The sequence below is a fragment of the Alternaria hordeiaustralica genome (genome assembly GCF_023758085.1).
Source record: "Alternaria hordeiaustralica strain BMP 2776 chromosome Unknown scaffold_1, whole genome shotgun sequence".
NCBI classification, from domain to species: domain Eukaryota; kingdom Fungi; phylum Ascomycota; class Dothideomycetes; order Pleosporales; family Pleosporaceae; genus Alternaria; species Alternaria hordeiaustralica.
In genome coordinates, this window is record NW_026056773.1 from 4,387,387 (window position 1) to 4,398,707 (window position 11,321).

Sequence of the window (11,321 nt, forward strand, 5' to 3'; positions counted from 1 at the left end):
CGTCGCGACTTCTACGCCTGATCGCAGACCAGACGGCAAGGACGGTAACAGGACATCCCACGAGGAGAGTCACGATCGCAATGATTGCTTCCTTTGAAAACGAGGCCATAGTATAGTCTATTGCTGTTTCGTGGGAAATGGGGAGATTGACGTATATTAGACGAGGTCTGTCGTGCTATGGAAACGTTGTGGAAATTAATGGCAGATGGGTTGCTGCCGATGAAGGAGGCTATCTTTTGTAGGCTTGAAAATTATTGTTACCGTCCGAAGCTGTTCGGTTCGATGTGTATTCTTCATACCTCCCGGAGTGGATTGCGCATGTTTATGTATAGATCAAGGACGAACTATGTGCCGATGGAGGCTGAATCCGAGGTGCCCATGCACGGCGATGAAAGTGGCGCTTTTTCGCATCCAGGTCGTCGGGACTGGGACTGGGCTGCGACCGTCAGAGACGCCCATTTGCTATTCACATTTTGCTTCATAGGCCATCATGATCCCCCGGAGCATGCGCAAACCAGTCGGCACGGGAGTCTGAGGAAGCTACCGAATTCCCATTTTGCTTGACTGGCTCGGTTGGCAAAGTCCCCTGCAGCCATCGCTCTTCGTCGTATGCTAAGCCTTTGGAACTAGTGTCTTCATGTGCAATTGCCTCGTCCTACCGATTGGGGAGCTGCGCGCCACCTAGTACTGTGTTTCGACAGGGGGTCCAATTCCTCATTTTGCTGATTGGGCAAGCTTCCGAGCTGAGCTGGCCAGGACACCGCCGCCCGCGGGCGGTACCTACGTATGAACAACAGTCCCAGACTACACATCGCGGTGCATTCACTCTGTTATACTTGTCGCCTCACACAACATCTGGAGATCATGCCGAATAAAGGCCGCGCGTACTCAGTTCGAATTCCACCTAACGTTTGGGAGGATCGCAAACCCGAGATTCTAGATTTATACAAAGACCATACTCTTTGTGATGTCTGCAGAATGATAACTGGCTTCGATTTCAGCCCGAGGTCAGTCTTAGCTGCCCAATCGCATTGCACATATCTAATCACAGAATAGCGAAAATCAGCTTCGCGCGAAAGTAACAAAGTGGACGGATAAGAAAAACCTGACTTTGAGAGAACGAAAGAAGATCAATCGCCAAATCGAAGAGGCGGAGCTGAAAGTTGAGGAATGCGAAGTGATCGTTCGCGGTAGGCCGCAACCGGCGGAAAAGACGATCCGGGAGTACGCGAGGGCTTGCAATCGCGATTACAGAGGTACGCTACCGATAGTGTCGAAATTCCTCGCGTGTAGTATTGACGAATCTCACAGGGCTAAGTCCCGGTGTTCCTGGGGACATCCAAATCCGTGCTCCACCAACAATTCTGGATTGGTGGACCGGCCTAACGGAAAGCGTACGCAAAGGGCCCATAAGTCGGCTCGGGACGAGAGCTTTTGCCTCATGTGAAAAGGGATATAGACGCGGCCTGGTGGTGTTACTCAAGAAGCGGGGCGGCATAGTCGGTCTTGGTCGAGATGGTCTTGCGAAAGTCGTGGACGGGCTTCGATCAGGGGACTGGCCCGTCATTAAGGCCGTTCTGGAAGAGATATTGTACAAACTTCAACGAACTTCGTTGTCGGCATTGCCATCTCGAGAAGAGGAAACGCAGAAGCTCCATCGTATATTTCAGTCGATACAACATCCCATCCGCCCGTTCAAGAGCAGACTCCAAAGGGCGACAACACATCGAAGCCCTCCTGTCGACGACATGGACATAGACATGGACAGTCAGGTATCTAATCCTCCGGCACTGGAGTGGTCCGCAGCCGAACGAGCAGATTTGGGCATCACTGCTGAAGAAGCGACAAGAGAAGGATGGCGCACATTCTTTGGTTGGGAAGACTAGACTCATACTGCTACTATGGGGCTGTGAGAAGACTCCTCTTGCTCCGCGCATGTCGCCCGATCAGATTGCCAACGGGCAGTTTTCCTGGTAGCATCTAAATCCGGGGGGCTGGATGCCAATGTATAGCGGCACGAGACCTGTAGAGACAAGTGACTCCAGAGGTTGTGCGACAGAGGACTCGAGGTTCTTGGGGTTGCGACACTTCTCGTACGTGAGTAACTCCTTGCGCATGAGTCGTTCGAAATGCGGAAGGTGTGGTTGGCTCGTTGTCTGGGAGGTCCGGCGTTATTTCTTGCGCTCTAACAAGGGGGAGACGAGTTTTATGGTCTCGACGAAGGAGAGGCTTTGGATATAACCGCTGTACAGTCGAGACGAAAAGTTTAGAGCAATGTTTTTCATTAGGGTTACTAGAGGCTTGTGGCGACTTGGGGGGTTGTGGGGAGTCGTTGGTTTGCGCAAGTATTAGTTCGGTACACCCAATACCCATTCCCGCAACTTCAAAATCGAAGATAAGCAACTAAACTCCAACCTAGCGCACAACATCTATGAGTCAAAGCCAAAACATATATAAACATGCCGTCCCCCTCTCTTCTTCTTGTTCCTCAGAATTCCCAAGAAGAAGAAAAGAAAGCTGACTATTAAATAGAAACAGAATCAAAATGGGTAAAACAGCAGAAGAGAAGAATTGGAAAGGAAGAAATACAGATATGGTAGAAGTAAGTAACAAGAGTAGTAAGAAGAAAAAATAGAATGCTAAGTATGATAAACAGATACCAGAATATCTGAAGACAGGGAAAGGAAAACCTGAAGAAAGTAAGATAAGTGAAACAAAAATGCTAACTATTATATATGATAGTAGAGACAAGATAGAGGAAGAGAAAGTAGAGAAGAAGGAAGAACAGAAGAAAGAGAGTAGAATGAAGAAAGTTGTGAAGATAATCAAGAAGAATGCTTGTTTGTAGAGGATGGATGTAGTAGGTAGAGAAGGCAAAGAAGGGGGATAGAAAGAGGGGGATAATGCACAGTTACCCCTCTCTCCCTACCCCCACCATCATATACATACCTCTTGACTTCCTTCCCTCCGTGATGTGAGCAAAAAGATGTGACCAAAAAAACAGCAAAAAAGAAGGTACTGGACGCTGTGGGAATTGAACCCACGACCTTTCACAAGTACGCACATTTGATAATGCGAAGCGACTTTGATGATGTTAGTCTCATATCCCCACAACGAAGATGTTTGTTGGTGTTGTCTTACAAATCATACCCCTAGACTGAGGGTTGTTAGTTTAACTGTAGAGGCGGAGTTGGTTGTGCGGTGAAGCTTACCCAAGCGCCCGAGTTTGTGTGTTTGATGGCGAATTGGTGGATTCTACAGTAATAGTACTTGGGCGATGCGGCGTTGTGAGCGGGGAGCGGCGAGGTATCGTGATGCTTAGGATAGAAGATGTTGTGGTTAGTTGGCGGGGTCGCATCACGAGAACGGCGGTTGGTGAGGCTAGTTTGGCGGGGCAATTGGCTGCGAATGGCTGCGGAACGTGGAGGCTTCACTCACAATAACCAACGCAAGTGTTCTTTAGAAGAGTACTACGTGAAGTCATCAACTCCAAAGATGAATACGTTGTATGAACAATATGAGATAGATGTCGACTCCGTGGTTATGCATCTTGTTCGAAACCGGAAGCAAGGGACAGCGCGTCGGAGAACAAGGCGGGTTTGACGAAATGCAAACATTCTACATGTTTAATACGAAACGTCAATCAGCGGATGTTGCTCACACAATCGGAACAGAAACACAGGCACAGATACATCGAAACATATCATATCATGACAATAATCATTGGTGTATCCATTTCATTTCATTTCATCCTCAGACTGCCTCAGTATCTCATAGGTCTTACATCCGTTCATCCCCATCAATCATCCATCCTCCTATCCCATCATCATCCCCCTCCGATCTAAACCTTCTTGCTCGTAGTCTCCTCAGCATGCTTCTCAAGAGTGTGCTGAGGGTTGCTGCTCAAGCTGTCCTTGGTGTTGTCGCTCGCCTTCTCAGCGCCCTCCTTGGGTCCTGCGCCTTGGCTGTTGACGTTGTCGGAGGTCTGGCCGGCTTGCGCTCCGGATTGGCGCTCGGGCTCGGGGGACTGACGGCCGGCGTTGGGGGCGGACATGGTTGTGGGTTGTGTGTGGGGTTGCTTGGGAGTCTGGAGGGTGGGTTAGTGAGGAGCGGGAGGATGTTGGGGGAGTGAGTGGGTAGGGAGGGAGGTGGTGCGATGGCTGGGTGAGTGCTTGCTCGCTGCCGTGAAGCTCGCATCGCCAACTCCCTCTGCCATGATCAGCAAAGGTACAACGTACAGGTTTGTAGGTTTCTTAGTAGTCTGCCTCTCAATTAGCCAACACCCCATCAAACCATCTCTCACCAATCGAGCATACCTGTAGAATAGAGCTTGTGAGAAGTGGTGTGTATGGAGATGTCTCGAGAAAGGCCCCCTCTATGTGTTTTCATGGGCGAACCACCTTGCCCCACCAAACCTGACGTCACAACGCGAACGCGCCTGCATCGGGCAACATCGACGTCAACCTTCAATCAAACGGCTCGTCGCGCATGGCGCGTTATTGCGGGTCCATATGGTGATGCATGCTTAGCAAGCGCGGGTGGACGGGCGGCTCAGGATTGCTAAATGGGTTCAATTTGGCGTTCATGCAGCGATACCCGGTGGCTATCACTCAACGCGTTGGGCGCTGCCTCTTCATGATGCTGAGTGGTGATGGCATTCGCCGAGCTGGTCCGCAGATATCGGTGGATGCGCCGAAGATGTGGGTTATAGATGCTGGTTTTGTATGGGAATTGTTATCGGTCCTTTTATTGCGGATGGGAGAATGGAGTCGATGCCTAAGCAAACGCCCCAGTGAACAACCTCAGAGCTATAGCGATGTCGTATACTAAGATACAACCTCGATGACCAGCCCAAACCAGGACCAGACCGCACTCTGAGTTAAAGGCGCACTCTCTTGTGTTTCGCGTCAACGCGAAAGCTGAACACCAGCTTATAGTAGCTAACCTTTACACCTCTACAGCAAGACCTCCGAGCCAACTACACAATAATCGAAGCACTCGCAGTATTGTATCATACACTTCTTGTTTTTTTTCTTACAGTTTGTAACGTTGTAGTGTATGATTGATTGAACCACACGATATTTAAAGCATTCTATACACATCTCTACACAAATAGAATCCAGAATTCTGCAGGCCCTTGCTTCTCTGCGGTCATGAGTTGCATTAAGATGAATATATAAGCAAATGGGTATGTCATGAGTTGCAGTGTATATAAGACGTTCAAACCCAGCTTGTGTAACGCTTTGTATCATGGTTGGGTTTATCAACTTAAGATCTCTGAGCGATATGATGTATGGGCTGTATACGGTGATGCACTTTCACGAGGGATATATGGTGACAACAATCAATGCATACACACCATAACCCTACATCCATCTACGTACTCCTCTTCCCCATCTCAACATCCCCCTCACCCCCCTCACAATCATCATCCCACTCCCCACCCTTCAACCTCTTCCCCGCCCAAAGCCCCAACACCGTCGCCGCACTCGCCGCCAAAAACCATCCCTCAAACCATCTTTCCGTAAACCCAGGTTCAAGCGGCGCACCCAACGCATCCCCTATCTTGCTCTTCATCTCAGGCGGCAAATTACTCCGAAGAAGCAGTGCAGAGCTGATAACATAAGTCGCGGCGATCTGCGAGATGATGAGAGCGAAGTTGGTGCGTGCGTGGTGGAGGAGACCGGGGACGACGCGGGCGAAGAGGTAGAAGGTTTGCAGGACGCTGTTGAAGGAGAGGAGGAGCATGACGCCGGAGAGGAGGAAGGAGATTGTGCGACTCCAGGCGACGCGGTCGATGGTTGGGTCCCAGTGTTTGGCTAGTAGGGCGAGGACATTGTTAATGGGGTCGCTGCTTGCGAAGCTCGCGTTTGGTGACGAGAAGCGGCGGAGAGTTGTTACTGTGGTGGCGATGATGCGGTATGCGCAATATACGGCGAAGACGTATGAGACGATGTTGAACAGTCTTCCGTTGGCCGTATGCGATCGCAGCTGGTTCTGCCGACGGTTTTGGAGAACTGTCAGGGAGTTCTGGAGTGTATGGCGCATAGTCTCGAGGCCTTGTATTTCGAGCTGCAAAGTGTTCCGCTCCTGGATGTCTGGGTTTCCACGAATCGATCCTACTACGCGGCCCATGAAGCCTTGTTGAGGGTTGTCCGCAAGTTTTCGTTCGACCGCACGGAGTCGACTCTCCTTCGTTAGGAGCATGTCGTTCGTAGCTTGTATGCCAGCCTGCTTGCGACCGATGTCCGACTCGGTGACCTAGGAAGAATTAGTATACCTGGCGGATACCTATATCCCTGGGAGACGATGAGCTTACCGGACGATACTTGACACCAAATGTATGCCAAAGCGCGGATATAGCAGCAAACCCAGCTAGCGAAGCCATCAAGCTAATACCAATAATACCTATCCTCTCCAAACAGCCTTCGCTGAAAGTATGATCATGCTCATACGACTCCTCATGCAGATACGAGCCCAGCAGCCCCCTACCAAGATACCAAAACCCCGCCAGCCATGTCGCCAGCCCACACAGCTCCAACACCCACGCTGCTCGTCGCCGACTCTTCTGCTCCCCACCAATATTCAGCCCAGTACCCGAAATGATCGAGTGAATCTCAATCGCCGGTGTCGCGACGACAAGCAGGAAGAGTAGCGAAGGTAGCGTGATCTTGAGCGCTAAAGTTCGCGTGGCGCGGTTGACGGTATTGGAGATTTCGCAGAGGATGAGCTCGGCGAGTACGGCGGAAAGGGCGAAGTTGGTCGAGAAGAGGATGCTGGCGAGCGATCGCGCAGTTGGGCGTAGACTGCTCAGTATGGAGGGGCGTTCGCGCTGTGGTGCCCCAGGCAGTCGCGCGCCGTGATGGTGCGCTTTGCGATCCGCATTGCCTGACAAGATGGGGAACAGCTTCTGGGCCGCCACAGAAGCAACGAGGAAAGTGACAATAAAGGGAAGCGCCGATACGGCGACCGTCATCGGGCTGCGGTGCAGGGCATAGTCGGGCATGCACTCATCGCAGTCGTCTTGGAGAGTCGGGATCATCGGATAGGCGGTCTTGTTATTCGGCAGCTAATGTGTGGCTGGTGGCTATTGCCAGTTTGTCCTGGTTATGGGCGAGGTGCGGATACCCATTGATTACGCGGCGCGGTATGGATACGTTGACACATTGGGGTCTGGGGGAATGTGGAAGGTTACGCAAGTGAGGCAATCAGTCAATGAGGGACTGGGGCCGGGAACGCGCATGCATGTCGCGGCGTCAAGCCACACGAAACGTCATCGCGTCGATCATACCGGGGTCTGGCAGGAGCACATGAAACACCACAGTCTGCTATCTTTGAGGCTGATGTGAGAGACGAGATATCTTGGGTATTGATGCTAAAAGTATGCGCCCCCAATTCCCTGTGCGCCAAAATGTGCGGGTGTGTCTTTGGGGCTTTTCTGAGTTGCACCCGTAGTCTATTCATATACGACACCGACGGTTTCCACCGCCCATGTCTCCTTCGCCAACCCTCGTGACGCGGTCCAGAATTAGTCTGGCCAAACGACATATCTTCCTTGAGAGTCACACTACCTCCCTTCGCGCACCCATCCTTGATTGATGCTTCCACTATGCGCCCTGTGATTCATTCGATTCCTTCGACTCCTTCGCTCCACTTGTGAGACTGTCCATGTACGACATTGACGCATTCCCACCGCCTGCGTCTCCCTCGCCAACGCTGGACTGCCCCGTCGCAATCGATGCTTTCTCTACTGCCGAAGTTCCCGAAGTCGAGACTCCGCCGTCTCCATCTTCGTCGTCGCTACCAGACTGGCTGCTAAGCTCTGGGCTGCTCAGATTCTGTAGATGTGGGCTCTTCATCATCGGGCCCGGGCTTCGTGGATCGTCATTGACCAAGTCATTGACCACAGTGGTGGTGCGAGTATCTTCCTCGTCCTCGCTGCTGTCTGGCGCTTGTTCGACCTGTGCTAGAGGATGCGCCTCTACGGCTGGTTTCGGTGCGATCGCCGCTCCTCCGACTATTGCTGCCTCGTCTTCATTTGCGAAGAAGCTGTTACGAGGGCTGTTAAATTCAGGAAGGCTTTCGCTCTTCGCTAGAATCTCTCTGTAACCCTGGCGGTCTGGGTCGTTGGTGCGCTTGCTCTTCGCCTTGTCGCGTTTCGATGTGGGGCGTACGACAATGACAGGTACTGGCGAATGTTGTAGACAGTATTTCGATACGCTGCCAGGGAGCAGTCCCTGGAATCCGCCCAAGCTCTTGCCTCGTGTCCCGACTACCAAGATTGCTGGTTCGTAGAGATTGATCTGTCTGCTGTTAGACATATTACAGCTAAGCAACCGAGGAAGACTAACCATGTCGTCGATAACTTTGTTAACCTTACCGATGGAAAACTCCAATATCAGGTTGATCGCCTTGTTATCGTGATTTCGACTTTGTATGTCGGCCATGGTGTTGTCCGCCTCCACGCGATACCGACCAGTCTCTACGCTGCGGTCTCCTGCTATTGCATCCTCCTTCTCGACGACTCTGAGACATACTATTTCATCTCCATCGTCGACTAGCTCGTTGATGAGCCATTGTAGGGCGTACACTGAGTACTCGTTCTCGTCGAAACCGCAGAGGAACGTCCGCGAACGCTTTGTGTATTCGTAGTCCTTGTGCTTGGCGATGAGTGTGAATGAGCTCTCTTCGATGAAGTCTGCGGGCTTGTCGAAGGTGTCAAAAGACACCCGAGGTTGGAATACGCTGAGTGAAGTGTCAGTCCAAGGGCCTTGCAAGGTATTCGCAAGATATGGAGTTAAGTGCCCATCTGAGCTCCGGCACGCTGGAAGCATACTTCGCCATTTGTGCGCCATGAATACATGGAAAGAGGAAGACGGGCGCAAAGCAGCGCAAAGCGTAGATATACCCGGGGTGCATGAGGCAGGAGCAAATCAGTACTTACGGTGGAGGCGGCGGTGACGACAACCGGCGTCGTTCACGGGGCCTGGGTTGGCCTCTGGGTAGCGACTGATTTCTGTGCGCCAGGAACTGTATCGACGGCCGCCGTACCTCGTCCTGCGCGAGGTGTCCGCCAGTGGGGAGCTGCAGCGGGCTGACCTTGTAAGGGCCTGAGGACTTTCGCGGCGCTGGAGACGCATGCCGGCCGTCTCTGGACGTGGGGGACGCGCTCATAGTGATGTCGGAGTGAGATTGCGGGCACGAGGTCGTCGGCCAAATCCAATCAGGCGAGCGCAGTGCCAGTGAGGTCCGACCGCGAGAAACCTGCTGGCTGCGTGGGCTTGCGCAGGCGATCGGTGCTGCTGTGCGTCGTGTAGGGGTCCTTGGCGCGGGGAAATAGTGCTCGCGGGGTAAATGGGCGATTAACGATGGCGAAGGGAATTGCAGTGGTAGTTGTCGCAGTGGTCGTGGGAGAGGAATGTCGGCTCAAGCCAAACTTTGGGTGTCGTTAATGCACTGCCTGTTCCGGGTGACGGCAGCGCTTGGCTTCTTGGTGGTGTGTCGCGCGATCCGCATCCACGCCATCATCTTTAGACCCTGGTACCGCCCGCCGCGGAAACGCCCGCTGGATGCATTTGACACATGTGAAGACATGACATCAGAAGGGTGAATAACCTGGGAGTTGCTGTAATGCTGGCTGAGAATTCGAGTCGAGTTTGAGATGAAAGATAAGAGGGTTTGTCACAAATGGAATCATGCATATCATTATTCCCGTTACGTCCAAGTCTAAACAACGTCTATCAAGAAGTGGGTGCAGCGTGAGCCGCTTTTCAAGCCAGAGCCTTGAGCTCGCCCTGCGTGAGCTTTGCAGCACCAATGAGACGCTGGGCCTCCTCCTGGAAGATCTCCTTGATCTTACCGGCATCCTTGACACCGTTGAGCTTGCTGGTCAATGCAGCCAACTCCTCGTTGTCCTGCTTTACGATGATGAGATCGACGTCGTTGAGAGCGGCATCGACCTCGGAAGCGGGCGCATCGCCGGCACCGTGGAAGTAGTTGGCGTCCTTGACGGCACCACGTACAACACGCTTGTTCTTCTTTGCCGCGTTCTTTGCTGCCTCCTTGGCCTTCTTGTTGTCGGCCTTTGCGGCCTTTTCGGCAGCCTCCTTCTCAGCTGCAGCTGCAGCCTCCTCGGCCTTCTTCTTCTCGGCCTCTTCCTTTGCGGCCTTCTCGGCAGCCTCCTTTTCGAGACGGCGCTTGTTCTTCTGTGCGTTCTCAGCTTGGCGGAACTTCTTGATACGCTCGTCAAGCGCCAGACAATCGTCAACCATGTGCCTCAGACGAGTGGTGTCCTCAGTCTTCTTCTTGCGGCGCGCATTCTGGTTCTTGCGTTCGACGTGACGCTTCTGGTCACGGTTCTCGTTGTCATCGGGCACGTCCTCGTCAAGGTACTCAAAGGTCCTCCAGCTGTCGAAGTTGTACCAGAAGTTGTAGAAGTGTTCGACCTCCTCCTTGGTGCTGTTGGCGTTACCCAGCTTGGGTACGGGCTGCTTGTTTGAGAAGCGTCCCTCGGCCTCGAAGACCTTGCCCCAGAGCTTGTAGAAGTTGCCCTTCTGTGTGTCCTTCTTGGATGGTGGCTCTACCTCAGCGCCCTCGTCGACGGAGTCGAACTGTCTCCTCTTGACGGGGTCGGAGAGCACCTCGTGGGCCTTTTGGATGCACTTGAAGAATTGGTCGTCCTCGGTTCCGCCCTTGGCCGCCTTCTTATCGGGGTGGTGCTTGAGCACCTTCCTGCGGTGGGCGCGCTTGATCTGTTCGTCGGTGGCCCTCCATCGGTAGCGGGTTATGCCGAGCACAGCGTAGTGGTCTTGTGACTGGGGGGTGTTAGTAGAAGCCTACGATAGCCTGTGCAATCGCCCTACCTTCCAGTCCTTGGCTTCACGCTGCAGCATGACGGGGTCCTCGGGCTCGTCAACATCATCGGGGTCCTCCTCCTCGACGCTCTTGACGTTGGCCTGCGCCTGGATGCGGTCATCCTCGGAGAAAGTGCGCTTGTTGCGCTTCTGTAGAACTCGTCAGTACTGCATATGCCAATCATCGTCGAAGCACATACTCTGCGGGCGTAGGCGAGGAAGTGCGGGCCAACAGGCTCGATCTTGCGGTCGTTGGCGTCGCTCAGCTGGCCGATGGCCTTGAAGTCCTTCTCGCCAGCCCAGCCCTCAGGCAGGACCGGCAGCGGCAGTGAAATCTCCACGTTTGCCATTGTGCTGGATTGTCGTTGTCGTTCTGGTGGGGGAACGGGCAGCGAGAGAAAAAGTGAGGATTCCCGCCGCACTAGCTTTACCGAAGGCTGATCTTAGCGCCTGTCCAGCGTCCCCGAT

At 52.9% G+C, this 11,321-nt stretch overlaps 4 protein-coding genes across 4 annotated transcripts; all 4 read right to left on the minus strand.

Annotated features, from left to right (window-relative positions):
- Positions 1-3,841: 3,841 nt before the first annotated feature.
- On the minus strand, positions 3,842-4,054 carry J4E84_001420 (uncharacterized protein; the record flags this gene model as incomplete). The annotated part of the gene is made up of 1 exon (XM_049384052.1): positions 3,842-4,054. The coding sequence occupies one exon, from the start codon at positions 4,052-4,054 to the stop codon at positions 3,842-3,844; it is 213 nt and encodes a 70-aa protein (XP_049249570.1).
- Positions 4,055-5,376: 1,322 nt separating this feature from the next.
- Positions 5,377-7,042, minus strand: J4E84_001421 (uncharacterized protein; the record flags this gene model as incomplete). Its single annotated transcript, XM_049384053.1, has 2 exons — positions 5,377-6,261; positions 6,320-7,042. 2 exons carry the CDS (start codon positions 7,040-7,042, stop codon positions 5,377-5,379), a joined length of 1,608 nt encoding a protein of 535 aa, XP_049249571.1.
- A 565-nt stretch (positions 7,043-7,607) lies between these two features.
- J4E84_001422 (uncharacterized protein) lies at positions 7,608-9,174 on the minus strand (the record flags this gene model as incomplete). Its single annotated transcript, XM_049384054.1, has 3 exons — positions 7,608-8,303; positions 8,352-8,745; positions 8,945-9,174. The coding sequence occupies 3 exons, from the start codon at positions 9,172-9,174 to the stop codon at positions 7,608-7,610; spliced, it is 1,320 nt and encodes a 439-aa protein (XP_049249572.1).
- Positions 9,175-9,770: 596 nt separating this feature from the next.
- On the minus strand, positions 9,771-11,203 carry J4E84_001423 (uncharacterized protein; the record flags this gene model as incomplete). The annotated part of the gene is made up of 3 exons (XM_049384055.1): positions 9,771-10,814; positions 10,863-11,003; positions 11,054-11,203. The coding sequence occupies 3 exons, from the start codon at positions 11,201-11,203 to the stop codon at positions 9,771-9,773; spliced, it is 1,335 nt and encodes a 444-aa protein (XP_049249573.1).
- Positions 11,204-11,321: the final 118 nt, after the last annotated feature.